This window comes from Drosophila navojoa, chromosome X, assembly GCF_054131105.1.
Source record: "Drosophila navojoa isolate 15081-1374.11 chromosome X, UAZ_NAV_1.0, whole genome shotgun sequence".
Taxonomy (NCBI): Eukaryota; Metazoa; Arthropoda; class Insecta; order Diptera; family Drosophilidae; genus Drosophila; species Drosophila navojoa.
This window is the reverse complement of record NC_142895.1, coordinates 19,870,136-19,889,278: the sequence shown is the minus strand read 5'-3', so window position 1 is coordinate 19,889,278 and position 19,143 is coordinate 19,870,136. Positions and strand designations below refer to the sequence as shown.

General features: G+C 42.9%; 4 protein-coding genes across 4 annotated transcripts; 3 read left to right on the top strand and 1 right to left on the bottom strand.

Annotated features, from left to right (window-relative positions):
• Positions 1–7,202: 7,202 nt before the first annotated feature.
• Positions 7,203–13,149, top strand: LOC108656050 (uncharacterized protein CG7065). The gene is made up of 3 exons (XM_018107946.3): positions 7,203–7,604; positions 8,002–10,114; positions 11,474–13,149. The coding sequence occupies exons 2-3, from the start codon at positions 8,017–8,019 to the stop codon at positions 13,087–13,089; spliced, it is 3,714 nt and encodes a 1,237-aa protein (XP_017963435.1). The 5' UTR covers positions 7,203–7,604; positions 8,002–8,016; the 3' UTR covers positions 13,090–13,149.
• A 927-nt stretch (positions 13,150–14,076) lies between these two features.
• Positions 14,077–15,116, bottom strand: fh (frataxin). The gene is made up of 3 exons (XM_018108000.3): positions 15,077–15,116; positions 14,528–14,837; positions 14,077–14,466 (listed from the first exon to the last, which is right to left on the bottom strand). Exons 2-3 carry the CDS (start codon positions 14,834–14,836, stop codon positions 14,206–14,208), a joined length of 570 nt encoding a protein of 189 aa, XP_017963489.1. The 5' UTR covers position 14,837; positions 15,077–15,116; the 3' UTR covers positions 14,077–14,205.
• Positions 15,117–15,508: 392 nt separating this feature from the next.
• Bap111 (Brahma associated protein 111kD) lies at positions 15,509–18,105 on the top strand. The gene has a single exon (XM_030388017.2). It carries the CDS (start codon positions 15,682–15,684, stop codon positions 17,953–17,955), a length of 2,274 nt encoding a protein of 757 aa, XP_030243877.1. The 5' UTR covers positions 15,509–15,681; the 3' UTR covers positions 17,956–18,105.
• Positions 18,106–18,430: 325 nt separating this feature from the next.
• LOC108656087 (uncharacterized) lies at positions 18,431–19,115 on the top strand. Its single transcript, XM_018108001.3, has one exon. It carries the CDS (start codon positions 18,525–18,527, stop codon positions 19,059–19,061), a length of 537 nt encoding a protein of 178 aa, XP_017963490.1. The 5' UTR covers positions 18,431–18,524; the 3' UTR covers positions 19,062–19,115.
• Positions 19,116–19,143: the final 28 nt, after the last annotated feature.

The following is a 19,143-nucleotide window of genomic DNA, read 5'->3' as shown; positions in this document are numbered from 1 at the left end:
CACAGCTGCTTCAGCCACAAAATGGCTACTTTTAGCTCTTTATCTTCTACACCAAGCAAATAGAATATTTTATTTACCTTAGCACACTTTTCTGCAATGGCTGCAAATATGTTAATTATTATATATGTACTAAATAATAATTTGTTAATATAATATATTTTAATAAAGTTACATGTATGAAAAATAATATATGTAACTTGATTTATTTATATTTTTATCTGATATTAATGACTTGTGCATATCAGACTTTTATAAAAAAAATAAATTAAATTATTTATTAAAATAAAATTAATAAAGTTAAATAAATTACATTTCAATTAAACTTCTAATATTATGGCTAAAACATCTAAATCCTTATTTTTAGCTTCCTTATTGTGGGACTTAGCATTTTTCCGGCTAGTTTTATGGGCAAGGCCGCGGCTAGGTTCTCCAACACTTGCCGCACGTACTGAAAAGGGGCGTCAGTCAGTGGTTGTTGTTCGAACACGATTTCCAACACCGAACACGAACATGTTCGAAACGATATTTGAACGACATTAGTAATGCGAGCGGGTCGTGATTATTTATCGCCGCGCGACCGAACCAATAAACAAACCAAATTATTTGACTTGTTGTGTAAAATAATTACAAAGCTCGCATAATAATCAGCTGGCAATACGAAAATATATATGTATATGCAAATTACTAGAGAATTCTATTATTATACAAACTTTTTGCAAAATGTACTCTTATAAATTTCGCTTCGTGCTGTATCGTGCTTTATAATATGGGCAGCACTAAATTGCACGGCACAGCCAAAAGTCGGAGTTGAAGTTGGGCCAACGGAATCAACGGAGTCTGTGTGACTGTTTGGTGGTTGCTTCGCCCAGAGCTGGGTTGACTTTGATGACGACGATGATCATGATGACGATGACGATGATGATGATGATGATAGGGTGGCTGGCACCGGGCTAAGGCTTTGGACTTAGCTTTAGCTACAGCTACAGCACAGCTACGGCTATATGTAGCTCTATGGCTATGGCTCTGGCTTTGACTTGGTGGTGGTATTATTCCCCGCCCGATCTCTGGCCCATTCCACAGCCAATGGCTTCAATGTCCCGGCATCGCGCGTGCATGCAGATGAATCAAAGCAGCCGCTGATTATAGCAACAATATGGAAATGCCGCTACCTCTCCACTACTTCGCTTTGCCTCGGGTTATATAGGGGCATTGTTTATTTATATGCCATGCACATGTGCCTGTATGTGTGTGTGTGTGTGTGTGCAAATGTGTTTGAGTGAACGTAAGTGTGTGTATGTGTGTGTGTGTGTGTGCTTGTATTCGGTTTTTATAACTTCCATTTGCCAAAGCATAGTAAATTCTTTCAAAGCGTGTACTACATTTATTATTTAAGCCACGCCGTTCTCACTCTCTCTTTCGCTCGCTACCCCACTCTCTCTCTCTCTCCCGCTCACTCTCTGATCTATATGCACATTGTTCTAGCCATTCGGTTTGTGTCTCTGTGTCTGACTGCTGCTATATTAGCCCTCCCTCCATGCGCTCAGCCCCTCGCCGTCCGTCCCTCCCTTACGTGCTACTTGTGTGGACCCCCCCCCCCCAAACGCCCCTCTCCCTCCCGTAACAGCAGCAGCGGCAACGGCAGCGGCAGCGGCAGCAGCTTTATTTGCATATTTTGACTTTTATGCGGCAAAAATATTACTTACTGCGCTGCTGCCAGCAAACAAACAGCCCCTCCACAGCCGCCCCTCTCGACGTGCCACCCAACACAGGTCACCCCTACTAAAACAGGGCAACGTTAATAAAGCGGCAGAGTATACAAAACAGAAAAAAAAACGAGAAAAAAAAACGAAAAACGAAAAATATAAAAACGCCAAAAATTAAGGCAAAAAAAGTTGTTTTTTTTTTTTTTCCATTTGGCATGCTGCCCTTACACGCGCCAAACCCTCCGACACGACCCAACCGCCATCTCACACCCCTCTGCCGTCTTCTATACGTCTATGTACACTCCTTATATAAGTCGTCTGCAAAGTTTGAAATTTGGGGCTGGTTTATAACTCCATTGCAACATGTTGCATGTTTGAAATTGCCAAAAGGAATGAAAAGTAAAGAAACAACAAAATACATAGATCAGTTATCTAAGCATGCAGCGGACCCGATGTCCGACATACTCGTTAATACTTATGAAAGTTTCTCGTTTCGCCTCCATTTTGCCAGCATAAGGCGCATAATTTGTTTTTACCAACTTTTATGCGCTAATAATAATACATTGATATCGCTGTCTTATGGCCATATATCACATGGATGGCTAACACATCTGTGCTTAAAGTGAACTTGGGATCTCTCTCTCCCTCTCTTTCTTTCTACACTCTTTTTGCTACCATTACAAAATGTGGTTTTAAATACATTCTAAATTATGACTAGAGGGGGGAATCACATGCACATTTGAAAGCCACCTTTGAGCCATTTGAAATGATATATACTGTATTTATTTCAAATTAATAGTTTCCGAACAGCGTTGCCAGCTTGTTGCAAAAGTTATGGGATTCCCCACTACACAAAGATTATGGCTATAACTAAAAACCAAAAAAAGAATTCGAAAAAAACTAATATAGAAAAGCAAGCTCTAGACGACAGCACTACGAATATTAGACACACTTTTATTTATACAGAGAAAAGGCTCTGATATCGTATGTATATATATATATAGATCATTATATATTATTGATTATATATGGTATAGAAATCTCGAATTTTGTTCGTTGTAATTTTATAATATAATAAGATAACGGTAGGATACAGTAAAGACCATAATAAGATAGATAATCATAAAATGTAATACATAGTATATCTCTTTATCGAAGCAAACTGAAGATATATGCAGTTCTAATACCTCTATAATACATATCTTGGAACTTCTCGATTGCTCTTGGGGTTAATTTAGAAAAACAAAAAGATATGTAAAGAGAAAAGGGCTGTCTTATATGTGTACTAAGATTAAAAAGTTATGCTCTATAAAGTTATATATTATACATACTATATATAGTATTCAAATATGGCCATCATATCTGTTTCCCTATTTAACTAATGCACATTTTATATACATATGTGTTTCATATATGAAATTTTCTATCAGGCAATCATTCATACGATTGTGAAATATCATATACAGATATAATATATAGGAACTAGGAACTATAGATAGTAATATAAACACTAGGCAGAAACTATGATGTATGTATGTATATATGTATATAATATATGACATATGATATATGTACTTATAGCATTGTGTTACATCACTTACAACCAACTCGTAATGCCCGTTAGGGTAAAAAGAAAGCAGTGTAGAAGGGCTTTTGAAATTTATGCGCCCATTGCGAGCCATTTTGCAGTGCAGAACTTTTTAAAACAAAATTCCATTTTGCGGCTACCGCAATTGACTTTGTCGTTGGATGCCGGATGCCGAAGCCCCGTTACTCGCTGCTGGTGAGCCTCCCCTATCCCCTACCGCCTACCGCCCTTGGCTACCATCCTGGTCCACTTAATGGCGCCCAACATGCAATGGCTGCGGATAGAGATGCGGGCCTTAGGCCGTCCGTCCGCCTGTCCGCTCGTCCGTCCGGCTTATTAAAAGCCGTTTTACACTAATACTAATTCATGGGCAAGCCGTTGCCCGTTTGTTTTTCGTTTGATTTACGCATTTTTGAAGGCATGCGACAAAAGTTTGAACTCGGACTTTAACTGGGAGTTGGAGTTGTAGTTGGACTTTGGGATTGAGAGCGAGAGAAGCAGCAGCAGCAGCAGCAGCTGCAGCTGGGCAAGCTGCATATTCCCCTGGGTGATAAGTAGTTGTTGATGATGATGCACAATGAGCACATCCGGCCCAGCGAGGGGTGGGAATAATGTGTATGTAAAGCAGACACAATTTAGGGTTAAACAAAAAATAAAATGGCACACACACACACGCACAAGTAGAAGAGGAAGAAGCTGAACGAAAGTCAAAAACTCTTGATTCCCAAGCCAAAAGGCAAAACTATTTCACAATCCGTGCGGCAACACAGCGAATCCATTAAGAAAATTTCAAATTCTTAAAAATTAGCAGTCGACAAATAAGAAGAATGAAAGAAGCAGAGCCAGATGAAGAGGCTTAGACGGGGCGAGAGGGAGATGGCGAGAGCGTAAGGAAGAGTAATTAATGGAATTTTTGAACTTTTAGTGCAAACGCTTCTTCAGTCTGCATAACACACGGCATTCATTTCATTTCATTTCATTTCATTTCATTTCATTTCTTTTCATTTGGTTTTTCATTGATGGAAGTTTCGCTCCTTCGACTTGCCACATTGCCACATTGCCAGTTGCCACATGCCACATGGGCAGCAAAAAATAAATTTGTCGTCGTCGTCGTCGTCGCTGTTGGCGTTTTTGCAGTTAGCCCGAAATAGAGCAATTTGCATTATTCGCATTCGAGCAGAATTCGCTTAATGAATTGCGCACAACTTGCCAAGAAATGTCTATCGAAACATTGCACACACACACACATACACACACACATAAAAAGAATGAAAGAGCTGCAACAACAATAACTGCACAGATACAACAAAACTTACAACAAAGCAACAATTGCATCAATTGCATTCATGACATGGGAATACCCTGTAAAACGATGAGCCTCGCCTCGGCTGTTTGCATCGCATAACTTGCAAATCTTTATGGCATATATGTATATAATATATAAACTATATGTGTATATATGTACGTATACAGAAATATATTTTCATTTTATTATATTATATATTTTATTGTATTTTTAAGAAAGCTTACTTTTATTGAACAAGTTACTATAAAACACAAAATAGTCAAGCTCACTAAACATATTGAAAATAATAAAATAAATAAAAACAAAGTATATAACAACTATGATTTAAACAAAAAATGGTAAAATTATTTAAATTAAATTAAATTAAAAATTTTAATTAAAAAAATATTTATGAACATCATTTTTATTATACTTATATTTCTTTATATTTGGCAAAAATATATATATTTTTGTAATATAACTTATAACTTTTTTGTAAATAAAGTTAGTCTAAAGGACATTTCAATAGAAACTTTCATAAAGTAGTTCCTTTTCCTTGAAAAGTTCTATGGTTCGGAACTGAATCACCATAAATTCAGTATAGCCTCATATTAAAGCTCCTTAAAACCCTCCCTTTGTAACTTAGATTTTGAAATCTATATAATGTATTTTCGATCTATTTATGTTTTTAATTGTTACAGAGAATTAATTATAAATAACAATTCAGTGTGAAGCCAGAGCCACAAAGACATTTACGCAATTTTTATATATTATTTATAATATTATAGATAAAGCTATAAATTATTGATAATTTTCAATTGAATTAATATAATAGTGTTTTTCAATTTGCAATTTCCCCAATATTTTTTGCACATTTTTATCTTAATTTTAAGTACAGAAAATAATTTGGATGTTAATGCTAAGTCTCATGGGAATTTTTGGAAATTCTCCACATATAATCCATTTATTATTATAAGCACATATAGAGCTAAGCAAACTGCATGCATATATTTGAGTATACTCCATAAAGAGAACGATCAAGCGATATGTCTGGGTCTGCCACTTTGTCTAAAGGAACATATTATGCGCACATATCACACACATCGGAGGCCGAATTCGAACACGAATTACGGCTACGTATTTGAAGGGGTGTCACTGTCTTCCCTCTGTCTGTGTTAACTGTAATCGGAATGCGCTCATCTTCATCAGCGTGGCGAGCAAACGCACGGACGGACGAACGAACGGACGGAAGGACTTTTGAGTTTGGTTGAGCACGACGGCTTTGCCCCATGCTCATTCGAAATGTTAATGCAAAATAGCATTTGCATTCATGCCGCTGTCGAAATGTCCCTTACTGCTGCTGTTGCTGCTGCTGCTGTGGCTGCTGCTGCTGTCCCCCCTTCTTCTCCGCTGGCCTAGGCGCAGCCTCACCACAGAGCCAACAGCTGTGCTGATTCGCAATTTTTCGTTGTCAAAAAAAAAAAAAAAAAAAAATAGCCCATAACTCATGTCACCGTTGTGTTCATTAAATGCGAACTGACTGTGTGCCCACCCGTCTGGTCCTGCTGCTGCTGCTGCTGCTGCGGCTGCTCCTGATGCTGCTGAGGCTGATGCTTGTTGCACCAGTTGTAGCCGCTTCACATTTTATTGTCTATGTGCGCATATGGTCAACTCATTGTATAGTCGCTTATATTGCCATTATCATCATCATGTTGCGATTAATGCGGCCCTTCTCTATTCAGATGTGGAATTCGTGTACGTGATACATCTATCACGGCGCACACGTCGCATCGCCTGCCGTCGCGTTGCGATTCGTTTCTTTTCATTTTTCTCCTGGGGGGGTGGGTGTGAAATTGTTTTGGGACGTGGAATCGAGCACCCATTTGCCATTTGTCTGCCCTGCTGGTGCTGTTGATGGTGCTAGTGCTACCCACCACACTTCATAATATCCCAAAATGTAATTATATATGTATGTACGGTGTGTGTATGTATGTATATATGAGGGCATTAACGCATTTTCGAAAGCAATACGCGTTAAGCTGCAGCAAGTTCATCAAAATGTTATGGGGCGATGATTACAAAGCAACATTTCGAGATATAGTCAACAGCAGGTGCGGGTCACCCCAAAAGGGGAAGTTAATTGAGAACATGCGGCAGATTTCTTGTAAATTGATTTATGTATAAATGAATCAGCAGCACCCTAATCAAGTCTTTCTTTCACTCAGGCACTTGAATGAGCATTTTCGTATTAGGTACTTGTGTTAATTATAATACTACTTTAATATATATTACTACTACTTCTTTAAATATTATGATTCAAGCGCGTCCTAAAGAAGTCATTCACTCTTAACTACTATTTGTTTTTTGTTTTTTATTTTGGGTATTTTATGGATATTTACATTTTAAAATCATGTAAAAATATATATCTCTAAGAAAAAACTTCTAAAACTACCCTACATAACGATCTCATCTAGCAGCAAGTGAGTATACGATTCAAAATTATAATTTTGCCCGCCATCACGACCAATTTATCGAAATTACAACCCATCGATAGTTAGTAAATCAACAATTATTGTCAAGGAAATTTTCAACACTGTGTTTTTTGTCCGATATTTAACTACACTTGAACTACGTTCATTTTATTCCTTAATTTTTTGCGTGCATGCTTCAGTTCTATTATTTAAGGACGGTGAACAGAAAAAAAAAAATAGAAGTGTCGCCAATACAATTAACTTTGCGCAAATTGTAAGTGAACTACATTATAATTAGCACTGTAAGTAAAGATATTAACAACATAATCGCTTTCCGTGGAGCGTGCAAAACAACGTCTACGTTTTGTTGTGGCAATCAAGAAAAAGAATAATAAAAGGGGAAGAAAAGAGCCGCTGCTTTGAATTTGAGCGTGGTTATACGTGAATGTGATTGTGTGAGTGTGTGTATAGTTTTGTGCATACTTGTCTTGTTCCTTTTCGTGCCAAAATCAGTGCATCATAGAGGCTAAAGGAAAAATAGCCAAAGTGAAGATCAGGTAATTCGCCAATCAACTGGATTGTTTTGTCATTAGAGATGGACGCATGTCGCAGATTACATACATACATATATATATATATAATCGATATAACAAATACTCGTGATAAACAACATGATATACATATGCATTTATATGCAATACACATTCAAAAATGAATGAAGCATAAATTGAGCGGTAAATTGCAGGTAATTTACAATCATCAAACAGCTGTTTGTTTTGAAATCTGAGTCAAGTTGTTGTTTATATATGAAGCGATTCCGCGGCCCTACTTTAAATAGTAAATAATACATATATGTATGTATTTAGTTCCCAAGGCATTGAAGTGCGCTTTTACGACATGCGTCTGGCTCTACTTCTGCGTGGACACTAGTTATTAATCCCTCCCATTTTACAGATCTTTTTGAAAGAGATGAGCTATTTAACCAGCGAGCCGGTGCCGCCCGGATTTGAGGATGAAATGGCGCGAGCAGCAATTATACAGAAGCAAATTGATAATTACAAAGGTGGCGCTCTCATTGGCACCGAATACGTGGTGGAGCTGCACGAGAACGGCCAAGTGCATCCCGATTATTTTTGTGTACTGTGCAACACATGCAACGACAGCTGTTCCATATTCACACACTGGACCTCGGTTACCCATCGGGTTAACTATCTGAAGAAACACTTTCAGAAGGCCTACGATAAGCTGCAGCAGCTGCGCCGCTCATCCAGCAGCACCAGCAGCGACATGTGCTCCGCCATCGCCAAATTGGTGCAACTGATAGAGCAGCAATGCGGTCGCAGCATTCACCATTTGGCTGTGGATGGCGATGATTTTCGTCGTTTTCGTTCTAAGATTTGTTCACAGGTACGCGATCACTTTCATTTCGATGAATGCACCGGCGTTGATTTTGTGGATGAGGTGCGTAAAATCGTACAAGACATGAAGCCAACGGATTCGCTCAAGCCGAAAAAGAATTTAAATGAGCGCAAATCTGAAGCTTCGGCCATTGCACTGGATGCCATCTCCAGTGATGATGATGAGAATTTTGCTAACACAGCGCCACAGCAGACGTCGCAACAGCCAAAGAAGGCGCGCAAAAAGCAGGAGGAACAAATGCCGGCATACCGGGCCGCGAATCGTTCACCGCCTCTGGGTAAAGATCTGACCGCCATTGCCGGCAATACGACCCCAGCAGCAACCGTCAAGCTGCCGACACCCAAAGAGCTATCATTGCAGGCATCGCATATTGCCCAGGAGCGCTACAAATGGGAGAAGTTTCGCTGCATGCTGGAGCTGCAGCTGAAGCAGTTGCGCGACGAAACCGAGACGTACGAAACGAATCCGGAGAAGCATCCCGACTATTCCGAAGAATGGAAACAGTTCTGGAATCGACGCTATAAGCAGCTACAGGAGGAAAAGAAATGTGACCCGAATACCTACGACTACAAGCCCGAGTGGATCGCCTACTGGAAGGGCAGACGGGTCGAGCTCTTTAACATTGCCGTCAATAAAATCAAAAAGGAGCTCAAGGAGAAGTTCAAACTTGGCGACGAGGACGAAGAGAGCACCAAGGAGCTGATGGATCGCTACAAAATACGTGTGAACAGTCCCAAAAGTACCACCGAAGTGCCCGCAGGCACAGCTGGAGCTGGCAGTACATCGAGTGGGCGTCGCAAGAACAGCTACCGTGGCTCCAGTACTCGATCCAACAGCCGGCCTATTGGCATCGATGCTATCATCGACATCAGCGATGACGATCAGCAGCCACCAGCTGCTCCAACGGCACGCACCGGTCGCCGTCCAAACTATACACGCTCGATCTCGCGCAGCCTGTCGCCTAAACGTGGCCGGCCAGGTCCGGGGCGCTTAGGTCGGCGCTCGCGCACCCGTTCACCAATCAGCTCCCGAAGGCGACCACGCTCACGCTCCAGATCGCGTTCGGCTCATCGGCGCTCGCGTTCGCCATTTAGCCGAGGCCGGGAGCGATCGTTGCATTCGCGCGGCCGCGATGATTACAGTGAGAGAGGCCGTGAGAAAAGCGGCGATTACTATAGGCAGAGAAGCGGCAGTTATTCGCGCTCCTCGCGCAACTTTGAGCCAATCGAGTCATTCCGTGTGCTTGACTCGCGCGTCTATCCGGAATATAGTCACCAGAGACAGCGTTCAACATCGCCGACGGGCACAGTCATATCCGAGAAGGAGCCAGAGCCGGCCGAAGAGGCCGAGGGTCCGTTGACCGTGGTCAGTGTGCTGCGCATGCTATCCGCATTAGAGGATCAGTTGGGCAGTCTGGGCCCCAAGGCTCTGAATCTGCTGAGCAAAGCGCTGGCCATGGAGAAAATCAAACCGAACGCTGCCGACGATCTCTTATTGAACGAGGACAATTGTGTCTTCTTGGAGACCACCAAGGAGAAGCTAAAGGGTATACTCATTGCCGAAGTGCTCGATGATCCGCAAAAAGTGCGCGTTGTGAAAAAGTTAATCAGCAATATAGCCACCATCATCTTCCAAGTGACCTCCAGGGGTAAGTTCATTACGATATCGATACCCAAATCCTTTCACTTTACAGAGGCCAATCCAATAGTCCGGAATGGGGGTAAGTATTGTGTCTTTGCTCGTTACCGGCGTAAGGCGTTGGGAGAGCTCGCTCGGACAGTTGCGCACATTTGGGCTGAATATTTCCATTGCCAAGAGCCGACAATAAAAAAGAAACGATTCAACCAAAATCCTCTCTTGGTAAGCTGGAAATATTCAATACCTTCTGTGCGATCTGTTTGATTGACTCAACCTCGCTGTATCGGAATACGTTTAAGCAGCTCGAATTCTCAGTTTTCGCGTTTGTCTTTGCGTTCGTTCGGGCTTTGATTAAATACAAACACGAAAACGTCTTGAATTAGTTATAATTCGGAAAACTTTTTATGCGTGTGCTATAAGTAATTCTATTGTAAGTTATCTTGAGTTATTGGACCATGTCTGGGATATTAAATATATACATATGTATATGTATATTCCCCCCGATCAACATGTCTCTCTCTAACTATGGGCTTCCCTGCTTAAGATTTTAGGCATATATTCATATTGTCTCCTTTTGGGACTTAAGATCATTTGCATTTAAGAACCATTTTCGCACTAATAAATATCGATTACAACGTTATCGATTAGTTTTTATACCTAATCTAAAATATATGTATGTGTAAATATTATATCTGTTTGATGTAATACATATATCAAATGTCGTACAAGATCTTCCGGTTAAATCGGTTTCATCTGAAAATTTTACTTATTTACTATATTTATCGTGTATATTGTATTGTATTGTATATATAGACATATACTATACATATTTGGGTATATTTTTGTATAAATATATATATTTATATATCCTTGGCTATATATCTGGCGGTATTTTAGCCCTCTATGCCCCGTTGCGAGTTTTTTTTTTATTTTTTTTTTTTTTTTTGGTTTGTTTCGGGAGCTCTACGTGAGCTCTCTCGGTGCAGTGTTACGTTTCGCATGAGCGTCCCTCAGGTTAGTGCTTAAAGTGTTGAAAAAAAAATGAAACATGAAAAAGTAAAATAATTAAATAATAATATTAAATATATTAATTACAAAATTATAATAAATAAAGTATGGACAAGCGTCCTGGTTAAGTGTTCGCTGTCGAAATCGGCTGGATGCGTCGCATTGTCTCATCCCCTCTTAAGTATGAATTGACGTAAGACTTAAGTTTATTTTCTTTTTTTTTCTTTTTGACAAAGACCATTTCTAATATTTGAATGTAATCATAAATGAATTAATGTTGTTTTTTATGTTGCTCCTTCCTTTTCACCCACATAACACAAATACACACACACACACACACACAACCACTCCTATAAAACAGGTGTTCAAGAGGTGCATGATCATGAGCCAAAGCAAACGGATTTGGCCAAAAAGAAAGAGTACCAGCTGCCCTTCGATAGACAGCTCGTCTCGTCGAAACTGGCCAGCGAACTGGTGTTGAATGGTATGGACAACTTGAGCACCGATGATATGAACAAATTGGTGCACTTCTTCACGCTGCTGGTGAAGACGGATCACAGCCGCCGCCAGGTGGATAGAAAAAGCGGCTTCAGCTTTGGCGAGGTGCCGCTCCGCCTGGGACTTCCCAATTACAGTAATGATGCTCATGAGGGCAACCACAAGGGCGGCAGCGGTGGTGGCGGTGGCGGTGTCGGTGGCGGAGGCGTTGGCAGTGGCAGTGGCACTGGCACTGGCGTCGGCATGCTGGACATTGATATTTGTGAGTTAATGAAGGAGGTGGAGCATCAGCTGGCAAAGGAGACTGGCAACGATCTGAAGGCGAAGGCAGCCACCAATGATACTGGCAACAACATGATGGAATCGCTCACCGATTCCGATTTGCAGACTCTGCTGCAGAACTTCAAGTTTCTGTCCAACGAGGAGCAGGTGCATCTGATTGGCCATCTGCGCAAGCTGGAGAAATTGGAACCGATACGCGTTGAGCGTTTGCGCAAATACGTGAACATTGCCGAGCTAAGCAGCGATGGCGAATCCTGCAGCGATTATCTCTCACGTGTTGTGGCCAATGGACGGCCCATAGGCAGCAGCTCGCGCGGTGGTGCTGCTGGTGTTGCTGACGATGCTGTCGAAGCTGCCGTTGCTGCTGCAGTTCGTCGCAAGAGCATGGAGCGTGAACAGCCCTCGTCGGCGAAAGTGCAGCGTCGCAATTCACCCAAATTTTTACTGGATGATGATGACGACGATGATTACAATTTCGATGATCTGGTGATGAAGGCAAACAGCTCGAATGGCAACAAGAAGAAGACCACGCCCATGCCGCCCATTGTGCCGGCAGCAATGTCACCCAATGCGCTGACCTTCAAGCCGGCGGCATCGAAGATTTCGCTAAAGGACACCGAGAACATCATTGCCAATCTGATGGGCACATTGACCAGCAATACCAATCAGGCAAACAGCGCTGCCAAGCAGCAGCAGCAGCAGCAGCTGCAGCAACAGCAGTCACAGCAGCAGCAGCAGCAGCAGCAACTTCATCAACAGCTGCAGCCAATGCGTGGTATCCCACAGCAGCATCAACAACAACAGCTGCAACCACCACCGCAGCAACCCACACAATTCGGCAACATGAATGGGGCAATTGGTGGCAGCTCGGCAGTAGTACCGACTGGTAACGATAGCTACTATAACTTTGGCCACGATCAGCTGTCTGGCGGTCCCACCTATCCAAATATGCCACAGCAACAGCCGCCGCCGCAGCAGCACCAACAACAACAACAGCAGCAGCAGCAACAGCAACCTTATAATATGGGCAACTACAATGCATACGGTCCGCCCAACGGTGGCTATGGTGGCCAAATGAATCCCTGGGCGGCCAATGGACCGCCGCAGCCGTTTAACAACATGCCACCGAACTTCTTGCCACAGCCGCCGCAGCAGCAGCCGCCGCACTATAACAACATTTTTGGCCGTCATCATTGAGTGCGCCGCAACTAGTTCGGCCAATTTCTGTATCAAACAAAAAACGAAACCTTGATAGGATTTAAGCTTTTTCTCATCTCGGAATGATACCCATCATCTATATATGTATACATATATATATTTGAACATATATTGCGTATATATGTATGCAGACATTGTATATATTTTAGTCACCATCCAAGTCAAAGCATCACCCGCAAATAAAGGCAACTTTTTTTTTTTTTTTTTGTTACATCTGTACATAATTTGAATTAAAGCTGAAATTGAATCCAATTGGGCCTAGAATAGTTGTTTAACTTTTGTTGTACATATTTATTTAACTAGTCTTAAGTGTAATAATCAAATTAGGTCTAGATACTTGTCTTCCATTAGCTCCGGATGATGCAGATCGTGGCGCGTCCGTTGAGCTAGCCTTTGGAGCGGATCTCACATGAGAGACAGAACTGGAGAGCTAAGGCAATTTAAATTGGTTCGATATGCGATACTAAGCAGATAATCATCTATGGATAGTGAACTGGAATCGATTTTCATATTGAAGATAGATCGCACATGGAGTGATCTATCATGAATACGATATCCCTGCCATCGCTCCTGTTGCTGCCAATTGGAATTCTTAAGTCTTATAAAGTCAAGCCGTATTATTGAATAGTTTTAAAAATATACTCAATATATGCCTTATAAGGTATGCTCATATTTTTATTTTCTCCACAACTTATGTTAAGCTGTGTCTTGTCTCTGTCGTTATATATCGTTATATATACATATTTATATTTAAATTATTCCTAAACACGTATCAACCGATACATTTTCCTCATAATTTTTAAATAAAAACGTTTCATATAATCTGCGCACAAAGTGAACAAATAGACTATATATAAATATATATCTGTAAATACCTAAAAATAGTTTAACTAAGGAAATTAAGTTGCTAAATCGAACATAGGGTATCTTCAAGTCGCGTGCTCCTTAACAAGTGACAAACCATAATTGATTTTGATATATAATTAAGTTTTTTTTTTTTCATGTTTTGCATTTTTTCTAAAACCTAAAATTTGTATTATTCAGCGAATCTAATTTAACATTTTCAATTTGCAACACTTGCAAAATGTTTGCGCCTCAGTTGCAATGGGGCAGAGCCATGAAGTTGACGGGCATCGATGTGATGATTTGTGTGATTTCATTTTGGAGCACCTGATGTAGCGTTACGCCCGTATGCTTGTAGACCCAATAGCCGTTAGTTTGCCCCGGCTGAATAACATAATCGAAGCGTTTGGGTCCGGTTGTGGGCGAGCTTAACCAGATTTGTTTGTTGGGTCGCTGCCGATTGATCACATAGACGCCATATTTTGTGCCCAGATTAACGCTCAGCACACCATCCTGCAAATGTGATTGGTTAGTTGGGGTCTAGTTAATATGGAGTGCAGTTCCTCGCGCTTACCCCAAAGATCACATCGGCGCCGGTCAGTTCGGCTGCATTCTCAGTGAGTTCGTCAAAGTAGTCGGACAGTGATTCCAATGTCTCCATACAGACACGCTCATATACCACGTCATCCACAACATAGTCAGGCTTGAGCTGGTTGCTGCAGTGACGAGATAATACTCCTCCAACAACTTCAGGCCCTCTGCTGCTGTCGCTGTCCTCCGAAATGGGAGTGAAGTTGCGATGTCTAAGTGCCGCGATATGACTGTAGCGGTTAGTCCTCTGGATTGCCTGAGCGACACGTATAAATACACGTATTCTCTCCATTCTATAAAAGCCAAATGTTATGAGTTTGATTTAAAATAAAAATATATATGAACTATTATTCAATTTTTTAAACTTCTGCTTTCGTCAAGTGTTCAGAGTAAACTGATTGAGTAAAATTTAGGCTACTCCAGGTCGGGGGCAAGGAGTCAAGGAGTCCTATGTCCAACAAAAATATCTAATAAATTTGCTAAGTGTCAACAACTAAGTGTTTTTTAAAAACAAAAAAAAAAAACACATTACGTATTGGATTGACCGGTGCTACAGCTGGTACATTCCGTTCAGAACTAGTTCATATGAACGAGGAACTACTATAAACTTGTGAACGAAATTCAAATTCTTTATGAAACATTTTAAAATAATATACGTTCAGATATTTAGCAAAATAAACAATTTATATTGGTAAATAATAAATAAGAATGATAAGCGAGGTTAGTTAAGAATATTTTAATAAATTCATATAATCCTTAGGAAATATTAAAAAAAAAAAAAACAAATAAATAAATAAAAAAAAAAACAATAAAACTGTCTTTCTTTCATGAATGTTACGATAAAAATAAGCAACTTATTAATCACATAATTACATATGTATTTGCCATACAAAACAAAAAAACGCATAAATAATCATATTTGAGTTGTAATTCAGTGCTGTGAAACGCGAATATGGCATGAAAACTATCGGTTAGCGATTGCTGTGACGCGTTGCATGCAATCTCCAATTTTCAGTATAGAGAAAAACCCATCAATGGCGTCCGCGTGAATTAAACTCGCTTTTTTGTTGTTTTTGCTTTGGAAATCTATGCAAAACACAATTCACACTCAAAAAAGTATAATATAACTATATATATATGTTACTAAACATGGCGCTGCCCAGCAACTACAAACAAATCGCTGTTGGGGCACCATCAGGGCCGGCAACTCCGCTACCAAGCGGTGGTGCCGGTGGCGGCGGTGGTGGCGGTGGCGGCAGTGGCAGTAGCCGGTCTCGTTCTTCTGGCGGTGGCGCTGCTGGTGATAGGAATAAGGATCAGACGCCCATATTTACGCATAGCAATTATGGAAATCCGGCATTTACGCCACAAAAAGTGACTAAATCATCGAGCAGCAAAACGCAAACCGAATCCCGTTTACCAAAGCCACCGAAGCCGCCAGAGAAACCAATTTTGCCCTATATGCGGTACTCGAAGCGTGTGTGGGACAGCGTAAAGGCTCAGCATCCGGAACTGAAGTTATGGGAGCTGGGCAAGAAGATTGGCGTCATGTGGAAGCAGCTGAGCGAGGAAGAGCGCACCGAGTATATTGATGAGTACGAGGCCGAGAAGCTGGAGTATGAGAAGGCACTGAAGGCATACCATCAGACGCCCGCCTACCAGGCGTATATATCGGCCAAGTCCAAGGTGAAACCTGAGATAACCGATGTCCATGAGACGCCGTCGCGTGGCGGCGGCAGTAAAAGCCAACACGAGCGCCGGATCGACATACAGCCGGCAGAGGATGAAGACGATATGGACGAAGGATACACGGCCAAGCATATGGCCTATGCACGATATTTGCGCAACCATCGGCTAATCAACGAGATATTCTCGGAGGCTGTGGTGCCGGACGTGCGCTCCGTGGTGACCACCCAACGGATGCAGGTGCTCAAACGTCAGGTCAGTTCGCTGACCATGCACCAGACCAAGCTAGAGGCTGAGCTGCAGCAGATGGAGGAGAAGTTCGAGGCGAAAAAGCAGCGAATGCTCGAGTCGAGCGATGCCTTCCAGGAGGAGCTCAAGCGCCACTGCAAGCCCGCCGTGGACGAGGACACATTTCAGAAAATGGTGCATCGCATGTACGAAGACTTCAAGCGGGGCCAGCGCATCGAGGAGGGGCCCAATCGCAAAGAGGATGCAGCGCAGCAGCAGCAGGCACCACAATCGCAGCCGGCGGCACCCGAGGCGAGCGTTGCGCCGAAACCGGAGCCCGTGAAACCGCCTGTTGTGGTGGCGCCACCACCGCCGCCGCAGCCGCAGCCACAGCCACAACCGGCGCCCGTGCATGAGCTGGCCAGCAAAACGGATCCGGAACCCATGGACATTGAGCCGTCGCCAAAGCCGTCAGTGCCACCGCCGCCGCCGCCCTCGAAGCACGACAAACTGGATTTGCCGCCGGTGCCACTGAACGAATCCATCAAAGATCCAATGAAACCGGCGCCACCCACGGTGCTGGCCATGCCGGGCAAAGCGACCACGCCCACAGCAACACCTGCGGCAACACCACCGCCGCCCCCGCTAAACAATGAGCCGCCAGCGACGACGCCAACGCCGCCACCGCCGCAGCCGCAGCAACAGCAGCAGCAGCAACAACAACAACCACCACCAACAGCTGCAGCAGCTCCACAAATGCATCCACACGCGCATGTAGGTGGCCCACCGCCTCCACACATGCCGCCACACATGGCGCCCCAGCAGCAACAGCAGCAGCCGCCTCAGCAGCCACCACCTGGCGGCATGCCTGGTCTGCCACCGCCGTTGCCCCACATGGGCTATGCCAACTATGGTGGTCCCGGCCCCGGCCAGCACTCGCACACGCACTACTACCAGCCGCAGTATGGACCGCACTCGAGACCGCAGCCCTACTACACGCACCTGCCGCCCTATCAGCCCTATTCGCCGCTGCACTTCACCAGCGCTCGGGAGCATGGCGGCGTCAGTGCACCACCTGGTGCAGCACAACAACAACAGCAGCAGCAGCAGCCTCCACCGCCGCCACAGCAGCAACAGCAGCAGCCGCAGCCACAGCAGCAACCACCACCACAGCAACCGCCACCGGGGCACATGCACGAATCGGCACCAGGTCCGGGCGCGGTTTATGCAGCGCAACAACAACAGCCGCCGCCACCACAACAACCGCATGCGCTACCCCAGCCTCCACAGCCACAGGCGACCCAACCTCCGCCAGCTACAGCAGCAGCAGCGCCTCCACCAACAGCAGGCGCTCCAGTGCCAGCCGGAGCAGCAGCAGCTGCACCACCACCGCTGAGTGGAACGCCCGCCTCACAGCCGCCACCGCCATCGGCTCCGACGTCAGCGGCAAATGATGCGGCATCGAAGCCTGACTCGGACAAGCACGAGACGGACTAGGGACAAGCAACAGCCAAATCCCTAGAGACACATTTCAACCATCTACGCATACTCGCTCCAATCCAATCACTCGCATGTGTGCGTTGTAAATTAGACTCCCCATCAATGTACAGCGCACCATAATAGTGAAGCAAAAAAAAAAAACAAAAACATTTAGTCTTAAGCTAAAAAGTATATTCATTTTTTTTTTTAATGCATTTCTACCAGATTTATTAAATAATTATTTTACTTGGCATCATAATATTACAATTAAAAATAAAACCTTTATAAATACATACGTGTAAAAGTAGATATTTTAGAAAAGTTCAATGTAAAAAATAAAAAATAAATAAAAAATAATAATTATACGCTCTTTTATAGTTTCAAGCTTCTTCAACACAAGTCCTAAAATACAAAAAATGGAAATTAAAAATTTTAACTTTGAAAATATCGGCTGTGTAAGCTTAACTATATCGATAGCTAACGAGAATATAAACTTTCGATATTTCGATGCTTTTTGCTAAGTATCGCGGCGACTGTTGTTTTGGTTTTATTTCACAGCGTTTCATTGGCCGAGCAAAGTGCATTTAATGCAATATCTGGGAAAGGCAAGGTCGGTGCCCTATCGTTGGCTACTCACTCGCAATTTAATACTTGTTGCTGCTACGGCCGCCGTCACAAGCCGCACGGCCTTTGCGACAACCGCTTGCAGTACATCCGGCAATAGCTCCTCCATTGCCAACCAAAACCAAATAAGTAATAATAAACTGAGCAATATGGATTCAGATCCTGTTTATGTAGCCGGCAGCAGTTCCGTTGCTTTTGTGACCACACCCGACAAGGAGTCTGCAAAGAAACTGGCGCGCAGCATCATCGAACGCAAACTAGCGGCCTGTGTGAATATCATACCGCAAATCGAATCCATCTATATGTGGGAAGGTAAGGTGAACGAGGATAATGAGTATCTAATGATGATCAAGACACGCACCAGCCGCATCGATGAGTTGAGCAAGTTTGTGCGCGAGAATCATCCATATAGCGTGGCGGAGGTTATATCGCTGCCAATACAGGCTGGAAATCCACCATATCTGAATTGGATAAGCCAAACGGTACTCGATAGACAATGAAAAATGAAAAAAAAAAGAAAATGAAAATTAATAAACGATTAAGTTCATTACGTTGAGACTAACTGTTGTTTTACTTTCGCCG